We start from the raw sequence: 25,792 nt of genomic DNA, 5'->3' as shown, positions 1-25,792 counted from the left end.
CTTGACTTTCGCTTCACAACCTCGTAGCTCGGGGTCAGTCGACTTTGGATGGTTTAGACCACATGTGTCAAACTCGAGGCCCGCGGGCCCAAACCAGAGAGTTTGCATATTCAGGCTGTGTAACAGGTTGTTGTGAGCCGGCTGTGTGGTAGCCTACTTTTAAAAATGTAATCATTGTTGTTGACTTTTTCAGAGGGTTATGCCAACCAAACGGTAAGTGAAAATACTATATGAGACATGCAACAATGCAGTCAAAGATATTTGACTTTTCCAATGAAATAACAGTATTTCAATAAACCATACATCTTGATGTGATACTCTTTTATTCCACGGTGATATTGAGTTTGACACCCCTGGTTAAGACATTATGGCTGATAATCTAAATCCTTAAGGAGAAAATGAACGGGATTTTTACTTCCGGAACCACACTGTTGAGCTCTATAGAGAATAATGAAGCCACAGTAGGTATACGTGACAGCCGTGGTTACAATGGTGAGTGGGTGGGTAGAGGCTTTGCGCCAACATGGCTTCAATCGTTCCCCAGTCTTTACCATTCTCTGAGGAGGGCAGGTGTGTAGCCTTTAACCTAGTATATGTTGAAGAAAAGCTTCAATCATGAATACAATCACCTGTGTGCTCCAACACGAGCGCCCAGGCGCAACCTTGAGGCATTGTCACATCTCACAATATCAGCTGTGTTCACTGACGGACTCGATCCGCATCAGCGAGCCATTCAAGTTGAACAGCATTTGGCCTGCAGTTAAGTGAAGGTCAGATCCTATTTATCCTCTCTCTGTGAATCAGTTATGGACTCCTTTTGATGCTGAAAGAGGACACTAAAAACAACCAGCAGCCTCTTCTCTCTTATGTAACCCAAAACCCTTTACAACAGACAGCCGAGAAAAGAGTTCCTACGATGCGTGTTCCTAGAAGAGATGAAACAGCAGCTGATAAAGCATCATTAAAGTCATGTATTTAGACCAGGGGTCTTCAACGTTTTTTAAGCCAAGGACCCCTTAACTGAAAGAGAGACGGAGCAGGGACCCCCTACCACATATATTGTATACAATTAAGTTGCTCCATAAAGACTAGGGCAGCCTAAAGCCTTAATACATACCTTTTTAGTGCATAGAATACTAATCTATTAAAATAATAATTGTTGGCATGATTTTATAAATAACATTTTAATGTTAAACATACATGTGGCACAGTGAATCCTTAGGATGAACTGTATCTGTGGATGGTGACCTTAGTGACTACCTTACCTATGGGCCAGTCAGCTGGTAAAGATGGTGCTAATTATAATAACTTGCTACAGACGGGTTTCTGAGCGACGTCATTGTGAGGTGGTTGTAAGAAAAACTGAGAGCTCATTGGAAGATCAACACGAGGAGTTGGTTTTGTGCCATGTGCATGAACTACAAAAGTTATGTTCAATATTACGAGAAATAAGAAAATTCTCAATATTCAAAGACAGAAATTTTTCTTTGAACTCAATTCATTTGCATATAAAATTCTAGGTTCATTTTTCAAAGTTGTGAAAATACTACCCATCATAATTTCTCAGAGCCCGAGGGGACGTCTTCCAGTCGCTTGTTTTGTCTGACCAACAGCCCAAAATTCTGTTCAGTATGCAGCAAATCATCCCAACGGAAGAGAGGGAACGAAATGATTAACCATTTATCCATACTGCAGATTCATTTTCTGTCAATCAACTAATAACCTTAACGTTTCAGCTTCAATATGCACAATTTAAGATTACACACTGTTAATGTGTGTTTAATGAATAGTCCCAAAGTTTGTCGGGCGCTATGATGAATCATTTCTCACTACCTGCAAGAACGTTGTATAATCTGCTTTCTCCTATGAATTCCATGTGTCATTTTTGTCAGCTTAATCCGACAGGTGTCTATTAACATATGCCATTTAGTGAAGAAAAGTTGTGAAAATGGGTTACTTGTTTTGGGAATGAGCCTTATAAAAATGTACATCAAAAATGTAATTGTACTGCTTTCCAGCAAGTCTTTTTACATACTGAAAATGTCCCTAAATAAGAAATCATGACATTGTTGACATTTTAATCTGAAATGCTAGTAACAATAACCAAAACAACTCTAGTGGAGAAACGTGTACACAGTATAAAGTAGCATTAAATGGACTTAATACTTAACACAAGAATGTTAACATTGAACAGAACTTGAATAAATGTACTTCGCACATTTCCACCACTGATGATAACCAAATAAAAATCTCTTGGAATGCACAGCCTGTCAGTGAATCTCTGCAGTCATTACCAGAGACCACGACAAGAACCAAGACCCACTACTACCTGCTCTACTTTTCCCTCAGCCAAGTAGCCTAAGCCTCAACACGGCCGGTCACATTCACTAAGCCTGCTTTTTGGACAGTGCTGAACGACAGCTACTCACAATGTAGTGGGGGGTCCTCAGGTATGAAAACATGGTCCAAAAAGAGAGAGAGAGAGAGAGAGAGAGAGAGAGAGAGAGGAGTCCAATCGGGGCTGGGGTGTCCCCAGCAGGTACTGGATGTGGATGTGGCGGGCGGTGGCTACTCTATCAGCCTCACTGCATTCACACTGTTGTCACACAAGAACAGAAGAGGCCTCAGCTGCCGATTAAAGGATCTTAAGATCTATTTAGGGCCATGTTGCTCGCCTCAAATAGGAGCACTCATTAGCTGAATGGCCTGAGCATCGAGACATGGGGGGGTGAGAGAGAGAGAGAGAGAGAGAGAGAGAGAGAGAGAGAGAGAGAGAGAGAGAGAGAGAGAGAGAGAGAGAGAGAGCAGATGGAGAAGAAAGACAGAGTGGCTTACTTGACGGGTGGCCATGCTTATAGTTCGCCCAACAGGTCATGAAAAGGTCAGAGTTCACGATCCTGGGGTCATTAAGTCTGTGATTCACACGCTCCAGTCACACCAACAGACGCTGCACTGAACATTTTTTCTGAATTTAACCAAGATATAAGCCAAAAACAACTCAAAGATTATCAAAGATTATTTTTTTAGGCCTTTATTTATACAGGATAGCTGAAGACATGGAAGGCGAGAGAGGGGGGGGGAACGACATGCTGCAAAGGGCCGCAGGTCGGAGTCGAACCGACGGCCGCGGCGTCGAGGAGTAAACCTCTATATGTGGGCGCCTGCTCTACCAGGTGAGCTACCCAGGCACCCAGCCAAAAACAACTCTGAGGGCCATAATCACAGCGATGTCTGAGCAACACAAAAACAGCTCAACAAAAGCCATTTGAAAGCCCAATTTTACACAGCAAACAACATCCAACAAGCTGCAATCATCAAATTTGCCAAAATCCACTGTGTTTCTCTCTGCTTCCGAGTGCTGGAAGGAGATTATCGAGATTAGATTTCTGGAGTTGTGGTAAATCTGCCACCAGCAGCGTGTGAAAACAAAGTGATCACAGCTGATCCCAACACTTCAGCTTCCTCCCAGTCTGTCAATGGAAAGGTCAGCCAAAATATACAAGAATGATGACAGATTAAAATCAAAATTAAAATCTACCTTGTTAGGGGAGTGGCAGATTGGTGGGAGGAGTTGTCTGTCATGGGAACGTCACAACTGTTGCTTTGATGAGCCAGGTGAGAGAAGGACTGAGTGAGAGAGTGTATGTAAATACAGACACTACTGCAACAGAGAGACACACACACACACACACACACACACACACACACTGTACAGGATAAGAGTATAGCAGTGGTTTTCAAACTTTTTTACATTAAGGACCACTAAACTATCACATATTAGACCAGGGACCCAAGATTTTGTCCCCATCTGATAGGAGTTTGCTTTTAGAGGTTTCATTACAGAAAGTGTATGAAACCCATGATCAAAATAGTCACATGCATTTTTTGAAAATAAATTGCTCCCCTTTTTGCTGGGGACCCCATGGAACACGCTCTTATACTTTTTGTTTACCAACATAATTATTAGGGCTGCAACAACGAATCGATAAAATTCGATTATTAAAAAAGTTGGCAACGAATATCATTATCGATTCGTTGTGTCGCGCGACACGCCACTCAGTCGCGGAGATAAAAGCAATTGAGTTGAGTGCTGTGGGGAGCTGTGCGGAGCGAAAGAAAAGAAAAAAGAGCAGAGCGGGGGGTAGAGGAAATATGGCGAGAGACCGGAGAGACCCGTAACGTTGTTCTGAAACACATGGCGGAGGCAGAGAAATCAGTACGACCTAAGTCATCCAAGGTGTGGGAGCATTTCACACTAAATAAATCAAAAACGTGTTAATTGCAAGATAAGCAAAAGCGACACGCCATGGCACGGTCACCACGGTGATGATTCAGCACCTAAAACATAAACATGTTGGAGTCCTTGATGAGGAGGAAGGGAGTTCAACAGCAGGGTAAAGTCACTACACAATCCTACTTTTGTTCCGTTCTGAAGTGAGGAACGTAACGTCCCTCCAGTGGTGCTGGTGTTTACTCGTTATCCAGCATGACAAGCTAGCGTTAGCTCGTTAATAACAGTAGGAAAGCAGGACTAAAGACTTTATTCACTCGCCTTTTTTGGCCCATTCATTTTTCAATCTATTGTCATGTATATATTCTGTGCTTTGCTTGTGTGTTGTACTTTTTAATTTCATTTTAAAGTTCTTTTATAGCACTTGGTCATCTTAAGCTGTGTTTAAATGTGGTGTACAAATGAACTTAACTCGCACTTACTACAATGATGGTAATAATTTAATGAATAAGCTTCAAGTGAACGTGTGTGTGTGTGTGTGTGTGTGTGTGTGTGTGTGTGTGTGTGTGTGTGTGTGTGTGTGTGTGTGTGTGTGTGTGTGTGTGTGTGTGTGTGTTTTGTCTGTATCTGCTCTTTGGGTTACTTACCTTTACACAACTATAAACTAAAACAACAAGTATGTATGTAAGTATGTATTGAGTTGATGTAAATTAATGCTTTTTTGTTTTTTTATCCGATTCATCTATCTATCTATCTATCTATCTATCTATCTATCTATCTATAAGGGATAGACCACCTTTTTTTTCAGTTTGCAGATTATCTGTATCACGTTTTAGTTGCCTGATAACCAATAACATGAATGAATTAAAAAGTGTTGTACTTTGGCTCTGCTACAGCTCTGTGTCTGTCCCTCTGCTTCAGTTTGACTCCCCACCGAGGGCCAGATGTTCGTGCATTTGTGAATGTAGTGTTATCAGCGCCATGGCCAACCCGCAGAAAGCGCACGCTGTGATACTTCAGCTCACGTCGTATTTACCAAACCTGCAGTTCATCGGGTAATCAGCGCCTTTCTACGCCCACTATACCGTAAATTGCGCACATCTTTCTATCATGGCTCAGCAACCAAGTCAGTCAAAACAGTGAAAACAAAGATTTAGCGATAACGAATTGATCTGCTTGTTTATGGAGGTAACAGCTTGATGTGTGTTATTTCGGCATTAGTGGTGGGAAATGTATGTATTGACTAGTGCGCTGTAGCAAAGCGTTATGATACGGCTGAGTGCAGACTGCCATATTCCCACTGCTGATGCTATGACTGTTTGAAATTATCCTGATGCCAATATTTGTAATGTAGCGAGGAGTTTAACAACTGCTAAAATGGAACGTGAACGCTGAGTCGGAGATTCAATGTCATCTTTGATTTCTTCTAGTAACTGTAATATTGCATGGCTGCTTAATCTGTACCGCTTAATGATTTCATGTTCACTCAACTGAAAAAGTGTGATCCTTGTTCAGCTCGTCTCCTTGGCCTATGTCTTCATCTTGCTCGTATTACTGCGGCCATTTCACCAGGAGGCATATGCCAGGAAACCCGCTTCCTGGTTTACACCTGCTTTTAAGAGGCAGAGAATTTTCACCGCAAAATAGAGGCGCTTTCACGGGCGTTTTTTGTACATACCGCGGAATACATAATTAGGCGCACTTTACGCTAGACAAGAAAATCCCTGTCACAAGTAAGTGACATCACATTTATTTCACCATTTATCATTTCAGCACTTGAGTAGACTGATCAGAGGAAGTAAGCAGTAAATTAACTTGGATTGCTATGGTGGCATCTCACTTGTAAACGTGCTGTACTGTATGAAAGTGAAGAGTTCACTTTTGAGCAAATTTAAACTGCTTTTGGAAAAGTTAAAGAGGATCCTCTTGTTCTGAGATGACAACTGCACCGGCAGAGATGATTTCTGTCACTGAGTGGAAGATGTCATCACACAGTGCCGATGCCAGCTCTGCCAATTCTGTTATGTGAACAAATATATGTTTGTCAACATGTACTGTAACACTGTAACTAGTCTCGCTTTGCCAGACCCTCCTCCAAAGCGCGATGGAGGGAGGGTCTGGCTACTCCACATAGCATTCGGGTATGGGAGAAAAACATGCTCTGGATTATTGCCATTTCTTTAAACCAAATCAGAATCGTCATGGGCGGTGCTAAACTCCGCACAGAGCAGCTGCAAAATAGTCGTGTAAGAGAAAACTCAGATTGGACAGATAGTCTAGGTAGCTGTCTGGATTTACCCTGCAGAGATCTGAGGAGCAGTTAACCATAGTCCTCACAAATCCACCAGAGGTTAGAACGCCAACACAAAGAAAGAGGAAGGTAACGAAAAAGACATGCATCAGGATATAGACTACACTGTAACATGCAATCAACTGCTGAGTTACCCAGGGATCCTTAGACATAGTGCCCATATGCAGGTAACTTATTCCCAATAACAGAGAAAAGCTTAATGGACCAAATACTGGCAGAACATAAATGCGACCGAAGCAGGCTTACCCGAGTATGCTGATGCATCAGTGCACCTTTGAAATCAATAACGAATCCCTAACTATAGCTTCAGGCTGCTTACAGGAGCTGGCAAATAATGAAGTGATACAGTACGGCAATTATGGATGAGTCACCCTTTGAACTTCTAAGCCCCAAAGATATAATTTCTACTGTTAAATTGTGCTGTGCCCACCTGGGAACATACTTGTAATCATTATCTTGTGTGGACGGAGATGACCTGGCTATCATTCAGTTTACCAGAACTCTGTGTTCTGGTAAACTGAATGATAGCCAGGCCTGATGATAAAGTCAACTTTGAGTTTAAATTCAAAACTGAGTTTTATTATCTTCATGTCTGCACATTAGTTCCTGCTTTATTTATTTTACACAATGCCCATGGCAGAGACAAAGACGAGTGTGTCTGTATGTGCGCAAACAGATGATGACTCATTACTGGTAAGAACGGAGTGGGAGCACCTTGGAGCCGCCGAGATCGCCGGTTGTGGCGCATCGGGGTATTAACCCCAGTGGATCAGGTTAATCAAAACCCAAACACACGGTGAGGAGTGCTTTTATATCACAAGGCCAATTTCAGCTTCAGGTACAGCAGCAACATAAAGGAAAAGGAGGGCAAGCTCAGGCAGTGTGTAGCTTACACTTTGTGTCACTGTGTAATTTGTGTTTGAACCATGCATATGCATTAGTGTGTGTTTGCTCTCATGTAGCTGATTTCTAATGCTCCAAATTTAATGATCCTCCTCTCCAGAATGTGACCCAGAAAAGCGCCATCCTGCCGCCCTGGAGGTTCAAGTGGCACAGTTTCACACATCTCTCACTCTTTCCTCCTCTGCTGCCACACTCCAACGTAACCCTTTAACCCTCGGTGGAGTGCTTTAGGGTGCGTTTTCAAGAGATTCAACAGAGTGTGTGTGCAGCCGTGCACATTAGCATGCGAACACAGGCTGAAACATTCAGGCCACTTGTCGGTGTCACACTCTTTACAACACTGAATGAATCTGTGGTGGAACATAGTGCTGAGGGGCAGCGCGCGCCACTTCAACAGGCGATAGACACCCACAAGGGAAATGAAAACCTCCCCCCAGACGAAACTCTCAAACCCCACACACACACATACACACAGACCCAGACCGACAGACACAGGAAGTGGTGTGCTGCCTACAGCTTGAGGTGCCAGGTTTCTTGGAACATGAGCTGGAAGGTGTCAAATATTTGATACTGAAGTCTCTTTTATATAGGCCTTAGTGGTCCCCTAATACTGTATCTGAAGTCTCTTTTATATAGACCTTAGTGGTCCTCTAATACTGTATCTGAAGTCTCTTTTATATAGACCTTAGTGGTCCCCTAATACTGTATCTGAAGTATCTTTTATATAGACCTTAGTGGTCCTCTAATACTGTATCTGAAGTCTCTTTTATATAGACCTTAGTGGTCCCCTAATACTGTATCTGAAGTCTCTTTTATATAGACCTTAGTGGTCCCCTAATACTGTATCTGAAGTCTCTTTTATATAGACCTTAGTGGTCCCCTAATACTGTATCTGAAGTCTCTTTTATATAGACCTTAGTGGTCCCCTAATACTGTATCTGAAGTCTCTTTTATATAGACCTTAGTGGTCCCCTAATACTGTATCTGAAGTAGGGTTGGGCGGTAATACGGTATACCACGGGGCCTAAAAATAGCAACGGTATCAGTTTCAATACCGTTCATTAAAAAAAATGCATTGCACTTATATAGGAGACAAGGATTAAATATTAAATTGTGGTGACCCACAAGTAAGACTGAAAGAGACATTCACCAAGGTAGGCTACTGTAGCTTTAAGGGAGAGGTGTTATGATATATGAGTTCCGGGGCTGAATTATGTCAAACAACGGCGGTGGTGAAAATGCTGTTGCTTCGGCGGCGGCGGCCACTGCCAGCGGCGCAGCTAATGTCGGTGCTATCTACGCGGCCACCATCAAGTTACCGGACTTTTGGCAGCACAACCCACGACCGTGGTTTTAGCACATCGAGGCCCAGTTCCAGCTGAGAGGAATAACACAGGACGTTACAAAGTATTTCCACGTGGTATCGGCCTTAGATGCCTCAACAACAGCCAGGGCTATGGCGCTGTTAGAGGCTCCTCCTGCTAACAAGTAAGACGCACTCAAAACATTCCTGTTGGAACTCTTTGAACTGTCAGAGCTGGAGAAAGCAGACCGCCTGCTGTCCCTGAATGGCCTTGGCGACAGCAAGCCGCCCGAGTTAATGGAGAGCTTCCAGCTTCCAGCTGGCCGTGCACTGGCTGTGGAGGCAGACAGGATTTTCCTCGCCAACCGGCAACAGTTTGTCCATGCGCTGCTGCCTCTCCAGCACACGTCTGCCCCGCTTGCACTCCACAAAATATAATTCATGTAATTATGTGTGGTTGTCATCACGTGACAGTGTGGAGGAGAAAGTAGTTTTTTGTAAGTTGTTGTTATGTTATTATTGTTTCAGTATTAGTGTTTGGTAGCCTATTCAGTTTCTGAACGGTGCACAAGCCAACAGTTTGGTGACGTCATCTGAGCCTTACGTCATAATTTTTAATTAGTCACGGTAATGTGGCCGGACCAGCTTGCGGCCACAGTTGTAGCTCTATTTCCTCGTGGGCGGGCCAAATTCTCTGGGCAGCTGTGGGCGGCGGGCAAAGCAGAAAAAGGGGAGGTAACCTTTCCCTTTATGACATCATAAAGGGAAGATTCCAGATTGGCCCATCTGAGCTTCCATTTTCTCAAAGGCAGAGCAGGATACCCAGGGCTCGGTTTACACCTATCACCATTTCTAGCCACTGGGGGACCATAGGCAGGCTAGGGGAACTCACATTAATGTTAAAAAAACCTCAAAGGGAAATGTTCATGCCATGGGACCTTTAATAATGAGCTGAGCAAGCTACGCAAATTCAGTATTTTTCACTAAACAAACTGGAAGACATACCTGCGATTAGCAAAATAAAAGCAGCCATGGTCGTATGATTATTCACAAAGCGGGGAGATATACATTCCTGCTGCATGTAACACGTTTATAGCTGGTTTCAGGTTGTTCACATCACTAGAACAACCTCTCTCTCTTCCATTATCATCCTTCTGGATCTTTCTGCTGCCTTTGACACAGTGAACCACCAGATCCTCATTTCGACACTCCGAAATCTGGGGGTCTCAGGCTCTGCGCTCTCATTACTCACATCTTACCTGGCAGACCGAACCTACCGGGTAACCTGGAGAGGGTCTAGCTCAGAACCTTGCCCACTCAAAACTGGGGTTCCTCAGGGATCAGTCCTGGGTCCCCTCCTCTTTTCTCTGTACACCAACTCTCTCGGGTCTGTCATTCAGTCGCACGGCTTTTCTTATCACAGCTACGCTGATGACACCCAACTAATTCTCTCCTTTCCTGAGTCTGAAACTCAGGTAGCAGCACGTATCTCGGCCTGTCTGACTGACATCTCTTCTTGGATGTCCACACACCATCTGAAACTCAACCTTGACAAGACTGAGCTCCTTTTCCTTCCAGGGAAGGGCTCTCCTACCCAAGACCTGACTATAACAATTGACAACTCTATAGTAGTCCCCACCAAGACTGCTAGAAACCTGGGTGTAACACTTGACGACCAACTCTCCTTCACTGCTAACATTGCTGCAACCACCCGATCGTGTAGATACATGCTGCATAACATCAGAAGGATACGTCCCCTTCTAACGCAGAAGGCGGCTCAGGTTCTGGTTCAGGCTCTAGTCATCTCACGTCTAGACTACTGCAACTCCCTCCTGATTGGCCTGCCTGCATGTGCCATCCGACCCCTGCAGCTCATTCAGAACGCAGCGGCTCGACTTGTCTTCAACCTCCCCAAGTTCTCTCACACTACACGTCTCCTCCGCTCTCTTCACTGGTTACCAATTGCGGCCCGCATCCGCTTCAAGACACTAGTACTTACGTACAGGGCCACGAACGGATCAGCACCCGCTTACATCCAGGACATGGTCAAACCATATACCCCAACCCGCCCACTTCGTTCTGCATCAGCCAAACTGCTGGCTGCTCCCTCACAGCGAGGGAGAACTAATCACTCAACGAAATCCCGACTGTTCACTGTCCTGGCTCCCAAATGGTGGAACGAGCTCCCCATCGATATCAGGATGGTCGAAAGCCTACACATCTTCCGCCGAAGGCTAAAAACGCATCTCTTCCGACTACACCTCGGATATCTTGAACTTGCACTTTCGAACCTGCACTTTCATATGTCTCTTTGTAGCTTTGCCTATTTAAAGCTACTGTATTTGCACTTACTACTTGTGGTCTGGAGTTTGAACCTTCACAGTTGAAAGCACTTAATTGTAAGTCGCTTTGGATAAAAGCGTCAGCTAAATGACATGTAATGTAATGTAATTTATAGTTGGCTGTGGTAACAAGCAAAGACATGCTGAAATGCTCACGTGGTCTGAGAGAAAACTAGACTCCTCCACCTCTTTTTTCATGCTGTAGAAAAAGGAGCCCGTGGCGGGAGCCAATCACAGGTCATTTCAGAGAGAGAGCTTTCCTATTGGCTGTTCTACAAACGCAGAAGCACATACGCATCCCTCTGGTGAACGTTCTGCTAACCGTAGCCAAAGCCCCAGGGCTTCAGCTAATTTAAAGCTAAACTATTCGATAAGAGAGACTTTATTGTAATTCATCTATATAACTAAATACAGAAAGGACATTTTGTAAAAATGTAGTCCAGTTTATTGTCCAGTGAGTGGACATTGGCTGTGAAAACGGGAGAGCTGGTCTGCTGGGGGTTAGTTAGCCTTGCCATGTTTACGTTTCCTCTCACACAGCCTCTAGCGTCTCCATGTTTGGATGGCAGCATTAACCTGCTACAAGGACCAGAGGCCAAAGCCGCGGCACTGGCTGTAGCACTAGTATAGTACAGGGTACTGTATTAAGCCGTTGCATGCCCAAGCTTGTCTGAACAGAGAGGGAGAGCTGCAGTAAGAGGTCTCTTTCTACTTCAAATTCTGGCTTTGTCTTTTTTGCATTCTGCCTCCCGCAGCTTTAATCCTTCAGTTTACCTGAAAAATTTAAAAATGCCACAATTGGAGACACACGGTTTTCATTGGACAGCGACAAAATATTTGAGAGACTGGAAACAAAAAGTGTTTGGCATCTTTGCTTGAAAATTGATTACCAAAATAGTCGTTTTATTATTATTTTAAAATAATTTACAGATTCATTGATAATGTAAATACATTGCAACCCTAACACTTGCTGTATTTCATCCATTAGCCAAAAAAGCCATTTTTCTCGCGGTTCCTGCCAAGCGCTCACAGCTGTGCGTCTCTGCATTGCAAATTCTAATCACAGATCACCTGTTAAAAGTCTGTGATGGTCCTTATCGCTGATGAAACAGTCAGTTCATTAACTGGTAGTCAATTAAGTGCGTGAGAATATGCTTGTTTCCTTCTGTTGTCAAAAACTAAACAAGCTGTGTTATTTGGCTGTAAGTAGACATTGCTTTGGGCTCTGGTTACTTGTGATGGGCATTTGTCATAGTGGATTAATGAATAATAATGACTACGGCCTTGTGTTGACAGGGCCATGAAACATGGGAAAGTGGGCTACACACAATTAAAAGGGCACATTTAAATCTCCAGCCCATCTACCCATTGGCCCACATACCATGACTCAGAGGGTGTGTGTGTTTGTGTGTGTGTGTGTGTGTGTGTGTGTGTGTGTGTGTGTGTGTGTGTGTGTGTAGTGACAGAAAGGTGCATTGTGTCCCGTTGGTATGGGTCATGGGTCACTCGGCCCACTACCCAGAGACTGCCAAGCCAGCCAGCCCTCCCCTCTTCGTGCCCCCATCCCTCTCTATAACCACCCAGAGAAAAGTTCCAGTAGCGGACCAGCCACTGTAAAGCCATTGTTGTGTACTGTTCCTGTCAGAGAGAGGGCTGCCTTGTCATCTATACTGCCCAGTCACATGATTAGGGTCTTTAGAAAAATGAACTGCATCATCAGCTGGCCACCGGTTTTGCATGTCACACTGAAAACATGACCACATACGGAACTCTGGACTGCCTACAACCTCCTGATTTTCCACGTCAACATATTCTTGACACCCACCTGCTGCTGTGTGATACCTGCTGCATGAAGCACTAGATCTTAGATTTGACGGAATCCCACTTCCTGCATTTGGGTCAAGAAATAAGATAAAAGATAAAACTTTGTTTACTTGGATGTTATGTATGTTTTTCCAGAAAAATGAATCATGCTGCACCAAAGTACTATGTCAGAACCAACTGTCACATACAGCCGTACTTTCTCAGGCTCTAATAGATCCAAGCGAACGGCCTTGTTCCCGTTCGCCCTCTGAGTGACCCATAAAAGGGTCTTGGTTGGGTAATTGATCGTCACAGAGAGAGTTTGTGGAAAGCAATTCAATTTCCACTGGGCATGTCTTGCCACATTAGCGAGAATGGTGCTATTGTTTGTCGAGCCAGCAATGGCACGTAAAGGCAACTCTGGCCGCCAAATTGTCCGCGGTCCATTGACAGAATGTGCACCAGGCAGCGCAGGGCACGGGGCCCTCGGTAACCTAGAGCCCCGAAGGTGGTCCTCTCCTGCTGAGTGGTGCTGACAGGGTCCTGGAGCGATGGTGCTGCTGGGTTGGATGGGAGTGGCAAACAGGGTCAGTGGGTTTGCTTCACGGTAACAGAGGGATACTGGATCAGGGCCCATATGGGCACAGAGATGGTTTAGAGGAGCTGTGTCTGTCGCCACAAAATCATCCATTGAGTGTTTAATGGTTATTTATTTACGCTTTAGAACAGAGATCTTCAACAGGGGGTCCTGGACCCTCCGGGACCCCTAGGGGGGTCCTCAGAGTTGTTGCAGGGGGGCCGCCAAATTATTAATAAATAAATAAATATATATATTTAAAATATGTCTGAAAATATGTAGCATGAATCCAACATATTTGTAAAGATATATTTTTTTAATGTATACAACATTGATGATAGGCTTACTGGTAAGTAGCCATAAGGTAGCCTTCCACAGATACAGTTATGCTTAAGGATTCACTATGCTATATTTCAACAATAAAACATGATTTTTATGTTAAAAAAACAGTTCAACAACACGTTGAGAAAAAGGCTTGCACACGGTCTTCTAAAGTGTGGGAGTATTTTACTCTTAATGCCAACAACAACGTTGTAGTCTGTAGACTTTGGAAAAGGATCCCTGAGTCAGGATAACAGCAGCAAAACACCGTAAGTTCTGCTCACCTTTTTGTCCCTTTCTCTTCCAAGTAGAGTTTAGATTCTCTGTCCGAGCCCGAACTTGACCCACGGGCCGGGTCGGGCCCATATGTCCCGCAACTATCCTCGGGCCAGGCCGGGCCCTTCATCAAGTATTTGTGTTTTTTTAATCATTACTTTATTAGCCTAATTGGGTGGAGAGAAATGCCTCTCCAGCTTCTCCCGTAGCTCTGGATATATGTACTGCACTGACTTGTGCTACATCGTGTCTCCCCCATCTGTAGCACTGTCTTCCATAATTGTGCAACCAGTCCAGATTGTTTTAGATATCTCATGAGTCCTTTATAACGTCAGTTATAACGGCCCACGTATTAAAACATTGTCGGGTTAAATCGGGCTCATAATTCCAGTTAATGTGTCGGGCTGGGCCGGGCTCGGACACAACGTGCACTGTAGACGTGTGTGATTATCAACATAGTGACAGGAACGTGTTCCCAGTAGTAGCCCAACGGTACGTTAGCCCGTTGATTCGTTTTAATGCCCCGCTATGACTTAACAATAAGCATCATCAAACGCTGTCAGTCGGCAGTGTTATTTTTTTTTTACCATCATCATCAGTGACCCAATCGATTACAGACTGTTATATCAGACACTCTGCAACCTGCCTTATGTTGGATTTATTTGATACATCTGATTTCATATGTTGCTAAAATTGCACTTTTTTACTGTAAGATTAAAGGGAGAAGAGCTTATTCATTATTTTACCTACTGTTAAAAAAAGCAAATACAGGCTACTCTTTTTGCACTTGCTCTGTTACTTTAAGTTTTTATTTTTGTATTCTTCCTGAAAGTGACTTTATTTTGTTGTTGGATTGATAGTCTACATCTGGCTTGGAATAACAACGGTTCCCCTTTTTAATTATTCACTAATTTAAGGATCTGTGTGTGAAGTAGCGGTTTTCTCTCAAACAGAGCATGTTAAACATAACCAAAGCACCGCTAACCCAATAGGCACTGGAGTGGCTGCAGTCTCATTTGAATATGTCACCATGGTTGCAAACACCCACTCATTTTAGATCAACAGGGGCTCAAGGTCCTGGGGATTGGCTGGCAGATCAACAACAAACCTTTCTACTGCCAATCGGGAGGGGGTCCTGGCCCGGGCCACGGAGCAGCCACACAACCAAAAAAAGTCAAAGAAAGACAGATTATTCACCTTTCAATTAACACCAGGGCCTTCGAGTGAGAGACACAAGTAAGGAGAATGAATTTGTGAATTAGGCAACAATGAAGACATTGAGCTAAGCAGCGAACCTCTCGATCCCCCAAGCAGTCTTAGGGAATCAACAGTATGGCACACGTGGTGCTGGGCACCTCCAGCACCACAATCAGGGTCAGGACAAATAGCACCGAGAGCAAATAAGCACATTGTTCAACAAGACGAGAAACCCTGGAACATGTTGGATGTTGGGATGAACATGCGTTTGGGGGGGGGACGGAAGGGGGTTTAACACAGGAATGCACTGTACACAACCTCTTAATCCAGATATGTAAGAAGATTGCATTGTGGTGTGTGTGTGTGTGTGTGTGTGTGTGTGTGTGTGTGTGTGTGTGTGTGTGTGTGTGTGTGTGTGTGTGTGTGTGTGTGTGTGTCCAGGCTGGGGCTGACCTGTAAGCCCTTCTGTCCCACAGTTGCTGGTGCATGAAGCTTAGCCAGCGACGCCTCTAACACTTTTTGGATGATTATGGCACTCTGGCCTGGTCTGTTTCTGTGGTTTGATCCATACAAAACAATGTTTTAGGAGCAGTCATTTCACTTGGAAAAAATAAAAATAGAACAGCCACACACTTCAGTGTACCATACATATGCACACAGGCTTATTGGCTGATGCAGCCAAAACAGACTCTCATACAGAAAGTACAACAGGGAAATGAAATCTACTGTACTCAGACAACTGACCTTTGTCATGACTAGGGTTGCTAAGAATCATTTTCTTTATCATTTATATCTTTAAATCGGTTAAATTGTTTAATCCAGAAAGAAATTTTACTAAAACTGACAAAAGAAATAACATTAAATCTGTGTATACGCCACACTTCTAGGTAATGTTTCCCACCTCAGTGACATACTGAACAAATCTAAAAGGTGACCCGGGAAATTAGCTCAATGAACACTCAGGAGAGTCAGAGACTACACATACTGATAAAACTAGTTATGCACTTATAACAAGAAAATGAACTGCTAAAATGTAAACAAGCATTAACAAGGTCTGCTTGTCTGAGCACTAAGCAGATGGTTAGCAGGACTGCGGTCAAATAAGCTCAACTATCTGGTGTCCCTTCACTGTGGAAACATGAGCAGAATGTATTTAGTCCATGTAACCTCCACCAGCGGTAAACAACCACTGTCTGGTCGACAACGGAGACAAAACAAAGAGAAACTGCAGGACAAGTGAGACAGGCTTGGCCAATTCTATTATACTCAAGGTATTAATTAAATGTTTCATTGGTACTTTTTTCATATTCATATCGATTGCATTGACATGTTTGTTTTTCTGTAAGCAGGTTGTGTAAAGATGGGCCAGGTTTTCTGCAGGTTTCACCAAGTCCAATTTAAGATTTTTTAAGACCACTATGAATGAAATGTAATATCTTTATCACAACATAAGCCCTAAATTCAGTTTTATTCAAGCCAAGTATCTCTAAACTTGCACTTCCCCATAGCTGAAGAATAAAATCTGTTTTATGTCTGCGGTACAGTCTAAAAGAGACTCACACCAATAACATAAAAGCTGACTGGCTGCAATATAAGTAGCACGTTGGTCTCATTTGTAGTCTAGGGCTGGGCAATATATCAATATTATATCGTGATATGAGACTAGATATCATCTTAGATTTTGGATATCGTAATATCGTGATATGACATAAGTGTGGTCTTTTACTGGTTTTTAAAGACTACATTACAGTAAAGTGATGTATTTTTCTGAACTTAGGGCCAGCTTAACTAGCTGTTCTATTATTTGACTTTTCCCCACTTAGATATTATGTCCACATTACTGATGATTATTTATCTAAAATCTAAGTATGAAGAAATTTTGTTAAAGCACCAATTGTCAACCCTAGAATATCGCCGCAATATCGATATCGAGGTATTTGGTCAAGAATATCGTGATATCTGATTTTCTTCCCATCGCCCGGCCCTAGTGTCACCGTTGAAACTCTATATGATGAACTGGTGTGTTAACGCTTCAAAAGAAGTGGAAAAGGGGAACTAGTGCCAACAGTAAATGATGTCAACAAAAAGAGGTGCACAAGAATGGAAGCCAGCACTGACACTCAGACTCCAAAACACATGTTTGTTATGCTTCCACTCAGGCAAGATAATGCTGACCCGACCAAGGTCCATCCCAAATGAGAGGAAACAAGATTGACAGCACATATTTCAATTTGGACAGGTTTTAGAAGTTCCTCCTTTCTCACACATTCCACATTACATGCTAGCTGTTCTATACATTTAAGACTGAAACGTTGTAATCCCTCTCTGACAGAATAATCAAAAAGCTGTCAAGCAACTATACAAAGAGGTGATCAAACCAGCCAATGGCGTTGCAGAGCCAGTGGAGCATGACGGGAACACTGAGACATCCGTTACCAAATGGCATATCCATTTCATTAATGGACACTGAGAGTGCCTCTCTGCCATCCAGATACAAGGGCACGGAAAGTCTGCTGGCCTTGGAAGTCTCTCCCATTTACTAGAAATACCACTGATCAGCCTCCTAGTGTCTCCGTTTTATCTGTGAGCTATTTCTGTCCAGCTTTTGAGGAAATGCACTGAGACATGTACTGTATCCCCAAAAGGTAAAGCTTGGTTGGCACACTCCCTACTAAGCTGAAAGCCAATCTGAGTGTTTAGGACGTGTGTTGATGTTGTGTTAAATTTTTTGGGGATTTTGCTATTTGCTGTTCTGGGTACAGAGCTGTTAAGCCGGCAGAAGGATCCAGACTGATCCACAGTGGTATAGAGTGCACTCTCTCTCTCTGTATATCCCCTTTTGTTTTTCACTGTAGTATCTCTGTTCAGCGACAGATGCTAGTGGAAAGTTCTGAGGACAAAAACACAGTTTCTGGAAAATCATTTCAGCTGAAAAAAAAAAAAAGTAAAAAAATCACAGGGCTGTAGGAGTAGCACCTCTTTAACTACTGGCTCACAAATGACCTACAAAACTAGGGCTGTCCGAGATTTTTTTGTGTTAGTCGAAAAAAAGATGTCAGTAGAAAATTGCCCCTAAAAATGTTAACTATCATTCTTTTTTAGTGGTGCCTTTTATAGTCAATTCAATGTTCAATTTGTTCAATTAAAAGAATGTTGGAAATTATTTTCTTTCATTTGTTTTATATTCAACCAGCAGTTTGTTGTATTTTAGCTGAATACTGAAAGCAGAAGAAATGCAGAACTGAGCACACTTTAATAGCTGTTTATTTATCGCAAGTAATATTGTTAGCGCAATATTGAACAACGTTATCACATATCGCATATTTTCCTCATATCATGCAGCCCTATACAAAAAACCCAAACTGGTGATAAAACACAACAGTAAAACAAACTCCACTGATAGAAGATCAATAAACTGTCATCCACAGAATGCAGAGGTTAAACACACATCACACCACAGCTCAATAACTCCTGTACACCTTTCCACAACCGGTACAGCTGCTAGATGACGGTAACAGACCGATTCTAATCTCCCTTTCACAGTAAATGACCTCCGACAAGACTAGGGCTGCGTATCGTTCAAAGATTTCCGATACCGGTACCAAAACCGTGACTTCGATAACGGTTCCTAAACGATCCTTTTTTGGATACCAATTTTATGAAACAAAAAGAAATTACAACATTACACACTGTGGCACAAATCTTTTTATTTATGTTTCAGCTCCGACTATGTGAGTCCCGTCTCTGTGTAACGTAGAGTTTTTCCTGCGTGTCTCTACGACGCGGAACGTTAGACAGCCAATCACAGACATTATTAGATCTTGGTGGAAGCATGCTGCGTGACTTGACTCCTTAGGTACTGAAAGTGGGTATTTAATGACGAGGCATTTTTCGTTTCTCGATACTTTAGAGGCAATTCGGTCGGTGCCTAAAAGGTATTGAATTCGGTGCCTAAAAAGTATTGAATTCGGTACCCAGCCCTAGGTAAGACGGCAGCTAGTGGGACCATTTCAGCGCTGATCGATTCCCATCTCATCCTTTGTCTCTTTGTCAGCCACGCCAAGCAATTACTGTCAGCAGTGGCATATGACAGAGACAGTACGTGCCCCTTGATGCTCACAGACGCCCACGCTCCGATGCTTCCACCAGTCCTCTCCCGAGGAAAGCAGTGAGAGCAGAGAAGCACTGGATGGCTCGCAAATATTGTCTCTGATCTGCAGTAATGGGCTGTACTATTACACTAAATCACTTTGGGATACAAGCTGTTGTGCAAAACGACAGAGTGCAACGAGTCAAAGAGCAGCCAAAACACATGAATGAGGGCAAGAGGGTGAGAAGGAGCTGAGAGAATAGAAAAGACTCGGTAACAGTTGAATTCTTCCTGAAGGAGAGAACGAGCTGCACAGGATCCCCCCACCCCCCCTCTGATGTCACACGCAACATCCTCAATCACATTACGTGTGTCTGTGTATCTTGGAAAAGATGTGAAACAAAAGACAACACTTCTTGCACAGACAACAGGAATTCTATTCTTTGAAAGCATGGTTTGATGAAATGTTCATATTTCAGTGATGATCCCATGCAGGCGAAGAAACACCAGTGTGGGCAGGAAAAAAAAGGACAAGGAAAGAAACACAAAAACGAGCACTGTGGGGAGTGACAGCACTCCACTTTAGCACTGTGCTGACTCGGATCCCCAAGGTGGATTCGGAGGTAATAGGAGAAATCAGAAACACCACACACAAAAAAAAAACCACAGTATAACGCAGCCAAGGGCCTTTTACACCCAGGAAGTGATGACTTCACCTGCATCGTGCTAACAGCCACATCAATCTAACACAGACCGCTTCGTAAGAGATACTGAAAGGGAAATAGCTCCTTAGACCGCGATCACTGTCCTCAGCTTGACCTGTCTGCTCATCCAAAGCAGGAGACCGCTAAGGGGGGGGGGAATGACTAGCAGCTGTTTAAAAGTCTCTGGACACAGCCAGCATCAGTTATGTAACGGTGCACTGAGAGCCCAGTGCACGGAGCAACATCACTTGTATGCAAAACACCGACCTCTGTGGAGAACACAGCGGGGGGCGGGGGGGCGGTCAAGTTACTTGCTAAATAAATCCCACACAAGAACGCCCACATGTGCCCATTACGCCATATCAAACGCACAATAGTGCACACAACAGTTGGTGCTGTCAGTCTGAATGTTTCAAGTCGAAATGTTACAAGAGGAAGCAGGGTTTTCCTGCATAGAGGACTTTTTGGCGCACCCCCCCAAAGAGGTTTTAACCAGCCCCAAAGGAAAATCACCAGCACCAAAATGATAAGAATTGATAATAAAAATAGCAATTCAAATCCTCTCTGAATGTATTTAAGAGCAATTTACCAAACAATGGTTGAACATCAACTTATGAGTGCTAATCTCAGTTTTTTTCTCCAGAGTCAGGCTGTAGCGGATTCTCCCGGTTATTTATTAAAATATTAATATCAACTTTTTTTGTTAATTGGGGTTTTATTAACTCAAGCATAACATACATTTTTTTTAATCAAATTGTCAGAAATAACATATGCAAAAATGCATAGATTTCTGTCAAATAAGGTAACACAGACTCATTGCCTTTACTTTACGAGGACCAGTCATGCTTACTGCCGTGTAGTAACCCCCCCAAAGGCCCATTCTGAGCCAGTAAAAAAACTCTGGGAAGGGGCTCTGGTGGTTAGAAAGGAAACACATAGGGACCAAAAGTGTCCCAAACAGCGAGGGCAGGGAAATATGTTGGGAGGGTGCTGGTTGAGAGATAGAGAGAGGAGCAGAGGGAAATGAATGACAGCTAGAGGTTCTTACCTTCTCTGGGTGCATGCTGTCCCAGTGCACCGAGCCACAGCAGTGAAGCAGGCCCAGAGAGAGGGACAGCGAATGACACGGGAGGGACTGAATAACCCACAGAGAGCAATGTAGTGAGGAGAAGAAAAGGAGAGAGAGAGAGAGAGACAGAGAGAGAGAGAGCGCAAATTAAATAGGTGATGTATCCCCGTCATCCGCTCTAAATGTCACGCTGCATCACAGGCTGACAGGCAGAACGGCTTTATGGACACTGTAGCGGAGAGAACTACAGAGAGAGAGAAAGCCTCCAATCACAGTCTCTCCACTGTCAGCAGTGTTCTGTAATTACATGAACACGTTCGCAGTTTGGTCTAAACAATCATGTCTGTAGTTCATACTTATAACATTTATTATCTCACATTGATAGAGCTGCAAAAAAGCCAAAGAAATCAGGTGATAGGCTTTTACACCTTAATTCTACCTTAAAGTTTTATCTAGACGGTGTAAACGGTGTATTTTGGGGAAGCTCCGAGTCTAACAGTTAGTGCCCAGTAGGGGGTGTCTCGATTCTCCAAATCCACGATTTGACTTTCGATTTTTAAGGTCACGATTCAATTTGATTTTCGATTTATCATTTTTATTCAAATTAACAGAGTGCAATTAGTTTACCGAGATGCACAAGAACGCACCATGAAGTCCCGCCGGAGCCCACATGCTTTATCTTCGTTGTTTGTTTTATATAAGTCAATCACGGCCCGGGGAAGGCACACTGGTGACTGCAGGGAAGCAGGAGGATTTTCCAGTTCTGTCGTTTCTCCGTTTCCGTTTTCTCCGACTCCAGCAGTAGCCATGGTGTCCGAATAACAGCAGCTGCAGGCTACTGGTAAGCTAACATTACCCAGTGTCTTTAGCTGCAAGCTACTGGCCGGTAAGCTATGCTGTGTCTGTCGTTGTTTTTCTAAGGACGTGTGCAAGTAGGGTGAGAGAGAAAACTATCAGGGGAATCACCGATCCTGCTTTTGATTTTGATAGTTTCGATAACCAAAAGCTCATTTAGATTAATTTTCGATTTGAGATGGAAATCGTGACACCCCTAGTGCCCCAGACATATAATTAATTAATAAATAAATAAATAAATATATATATATATATAAATAAATAAATGGTGGTGCTGGAAGCTTAGTGGTGTAGTGCTATGGAGCTGGGTTTGAATGAGTGGGTCCCTGTTTTGTTGATCGCATGCATGTGCACGAGGAAGCACTATTCCACTGATCAACAGGTGGCAATAACATGCCAAGATATGCTGCAATGCAGCAGCAAAGACCGTGAAGAAAAAGACTGCAAACATGGATGCAAACAATGCTAGATTTAAAAACATCAAGATCAGCTTTGCAAATGTTTAATGGAGGTAGGAAATGCATTCAAGACATCTGTTGGAGCTCAAGGATGCACACAATGTATTTTGGTGAGTAACACCATTTTGCTTGTTTACAAGAAACCCCACAGGGCACCTTTAATCTCCCCACGCTGATCCTATCATCACTGCAATTCCGTTGAAATTACCCGATTTCAGCCCAATATCTTCTGCATAAATTCTGGTGTGACCGAGATATATCTGGCAGATATTAACCTTTTATCTAAAGCTGAGACAATCGTATCATCCACAGCTAATATGCTTTTCATTAGTTTCTTTTCCGATGGTAAGAGTAATCATTGCAGTTAGGAGGAGATTTTAATCAGCAATGACAGTGTGCAGTGACCTGCCTGATGCAGCATTAAGTAGCTGCTACTCCAGCTTCAACAGTTTCATTGGCACGGGAGTATCAAATGATCATCTGTTTCAAAAAGGTTTTCCACTGTGTGCCAAGAATGAAATACAAAGGGTAAACACTGAATATTTGATTTGGCTTTGTTGGCAGCACTGGCTGCTTCATTCCAAAACTATTGGTCTTAGATATCTATGCCTGAAACCTAAACAAAGAGGAAAAATATCATGATATTTTTTACCAAATACATTGATATGACATATGCTATGATATGATATTGACTATTGGTGCTTTCACAAAATATTTGCACTGTGAGATTTTTGATAAGTAGTGGTCAGTAATGTGGATACAATGTCTTAAAAGGAAAACAGAACATGAAAAAACTGAAAATGAAACCACTTTACTGTCTTGCAGCAGTAAAGCCAGGAAAAGACTACACTTGTGTCATATCACAATTAGAGCTGTAACAATTCCAAATGTTGCTGCACAATTAATTGTCTCAGAAATAATTGTGATTAACAATATAATTGTCTCTTTCAGTCAAATTTTAAAAAAATATATATGTATTTATGTACATATAATGTGTATTTATGTATTACTTTTTTTAAACAAATGAAAGTTTTGAATGAATTCCAGAATACATATTTTGGCTATATCACTGTCATGTGACCCAGATAATGTAATAACATAAATGCACAGCCTATGAAGTAAACTACGCCTCTTTATTACCATAAAACATATTCTCTAACTGTATACCCACTTGTCATTTTTGTTGCTATGAACATATGTATAGGATCAAGTACAAACTACTAACAATTGAAATAATAATACATTATAATATAGTCTGACCAATAATCACTTATTACAATTTGGTATATCTAAACAAAATCAACAATTACCAGTCATACGGCTTAGGACCTTAGCCCATGTTAGCAACTCATTGCAGTTAAACAAAGAAACTGCCATTAGGTAAAAAAATTGACAATAAGGCTTAGACAATTATGCAATAATTGTTACAGGCCTTATCACAATATTAAGATATCCAAATTTAAGACGATATCTAGCCTGATATATCGATATTAATATAATATCGTTAGGGAAAAAAATTCTGATAATAACCAGGCGTGGTTTACTTCATAGGCCATGTACCTGTGTTATATTATATTATCTGGATCACATAACTGATATAACCCATAAGATGTATCCTGGAATTCATTCAACATTTTAATTTGTTTCAAAAAGTAATACATTAATAAATACAATTATATTGTTAATCGCAATTATTTCTATGACAATTCATTGTACAGCAAAATTTGGAATGGTACCAGCTCTAGTCACAGGTTGGACCAGGAGCTGTGAGTTTCCTCACCGTTGTCCTGCCCTTCACTGAGAGCACATCTGACAACATGATTCAGTAGAAAGGTTGAAGGGACAGACAGGTGAGCGGGGGGGGGGGGGGGGGATACAAGGCTGACAGCAGAAGAGGAAGCAATGGAGGCAGAGGGAGCAGGAAAAGTAGAAGAAGAGAAACTAAAAGGCCCAGACAGGAGAGAGAAGAGCGGTAGGAAAGAAGAATGCCGGCACGCAGATAAGCAGAGAGAGGCAGACTCTCACATGAACACGGCGGATGCACAATTTGCTCGAGTTTAATATTAAATTACCGAAAGGTCCAGTGCTTCGCTTTGGAGGGGGAAAGCAGAACTTCATTGGCTTAGCTAGCCTGTTGCCTCACTGTATGCAAGTGTGTGTGTGTGTGTGTGTGTGTGTGTGTGTGTAGGCACTGAGGCAGGAATGTCAAGTATGCACTGGAAAACAAGCAGGGGCCTCCTTTTCAGCCGGTCCAAAAGTAAGACTCTCAGCACAGCTCCAGATTACAGGGCACGACAGGCAGAGGATGGCCACACATCACAGCACTGCTTGCACTCATTTTTTTGGTATTTACTAGGTCATTATTTAATAGGAGCTCTGATTACAGCTGCAAAGATTATTCGATTAACTAACTAATTGATAAACAACTGATCGTTTCAAGTCCCCTTTTATTAAAGAAAAGTCAACATTCTCTGACTGCAGCTTGTTAAATGTGAATATGTTGTAGTTTCTTCACTCCTCTGTGACGGTAAACTGAATATCTTTGAGTTGTGAATAAAAACAAGACGTCATCATGGGCTTTGGAAAACACCGATCGACAATCGATTTATCAAGAAAATAATCAACAGATTAATCGACAATGAAAATAATTGTTAGTTGCAGCCGTAGCACAGGCCTTCTTGTACTTGCATCAGAATATTTCAGCTTATTTAGAAATGGAGTGTGTGCTCTGCACTGCAGCAATTTCAGACTCCGCAGGCAATGAACCCATTTAGCACAACATGTAATTAGCAGGTTATTGTGGCGTTAGGATGTTTAGGAACAGGTCCTTTCTGTACAGTAAACTGAAGCACTTCCCAGGACCCTCAAGTGCAAGACAAAGGCTCCCTCAACAGCCACCATGCTGTCCTTCATATGAACAATACACACATTCTGCTTCACGTGGGAGAAAACTCACGTCACTGGACAGTAATGATCCAATTCACTGCACCAAAATAGTAGCAGTAAATTGGTCAAACCTTTCTAGGACTGAATACATTTTCAAAAAGTGCCCCTAGGAGTCCCAGCCACCCCCACATAGCAGTCTATTTCAATGCACTGCTAGGCCTCTGGTACACATTCTCAGCCTTTGCTCTGTTGCACAAGTCAGTAAACATATAACTTAGCAGAAGCCAAAAGAGCACAAGTGCGCATGTTGAAAGAAACAATGAACAATCCATCTGCATTCAAGAACCTCTCAACAGACATCCAGTCAGTTTTCAATGTTCTTCTCCATCTTTAATGGAGGCCTTGTGATGTTGCTCGTTCATTTTCGCCGTGGCAGCAGTCCGGAGGTTTTACGGCTCACAGGCTA

General features: G+C 42.8%; 1 protein-coding gene across 11 annotated transcripts in view; it reads right to left on the bottom strand.

Annotated features, from left to right (window-relative positions):
• The window catches only part of arhgap12b (Rho GTPase activating protein 12b), a 93,458-nt gene that overhangs the window by 56,451 nt on the left and 11,215 nt on the right, over positions 1–25,792 (bottom strand). The window contains exon 1 of one of the 11 annotated variants that reach the window (XM_035998097.1): positions 2,430–2,658. The exons of the other annotated variants lie outside the window; for them this stretch is intronic. Coding sequence (XP_035853990.1) covers positions 2,430–2,462 — 33 coding nt within the window. The 5' untranslated portion in view covers positions 2,463–2,658. Of the gene's footprint in view, positions 1–2,429; positions 2,659–25,792 lie in introns of those variants that run through there. 11 annotated transcript variants of the gene reach the window in all.

Source organism: Sander lucioperca, chromosome 23 (genome assembly GCF_008315115.2).
Source record: "Sander lucioperca isolate FBNREF2018 chromosome 23, SLUC_FBN_1.2, whole genome shotgun sequence".
Lineage (NCBI taxonomy): Eukaryota > Metazoa > Chordata > Actinopteri > Perciformes > Percidae > Sander > Sander lucioperca.
This window is presented reverse-complemented; position numbering and strand designations above follow the sequence as displayed.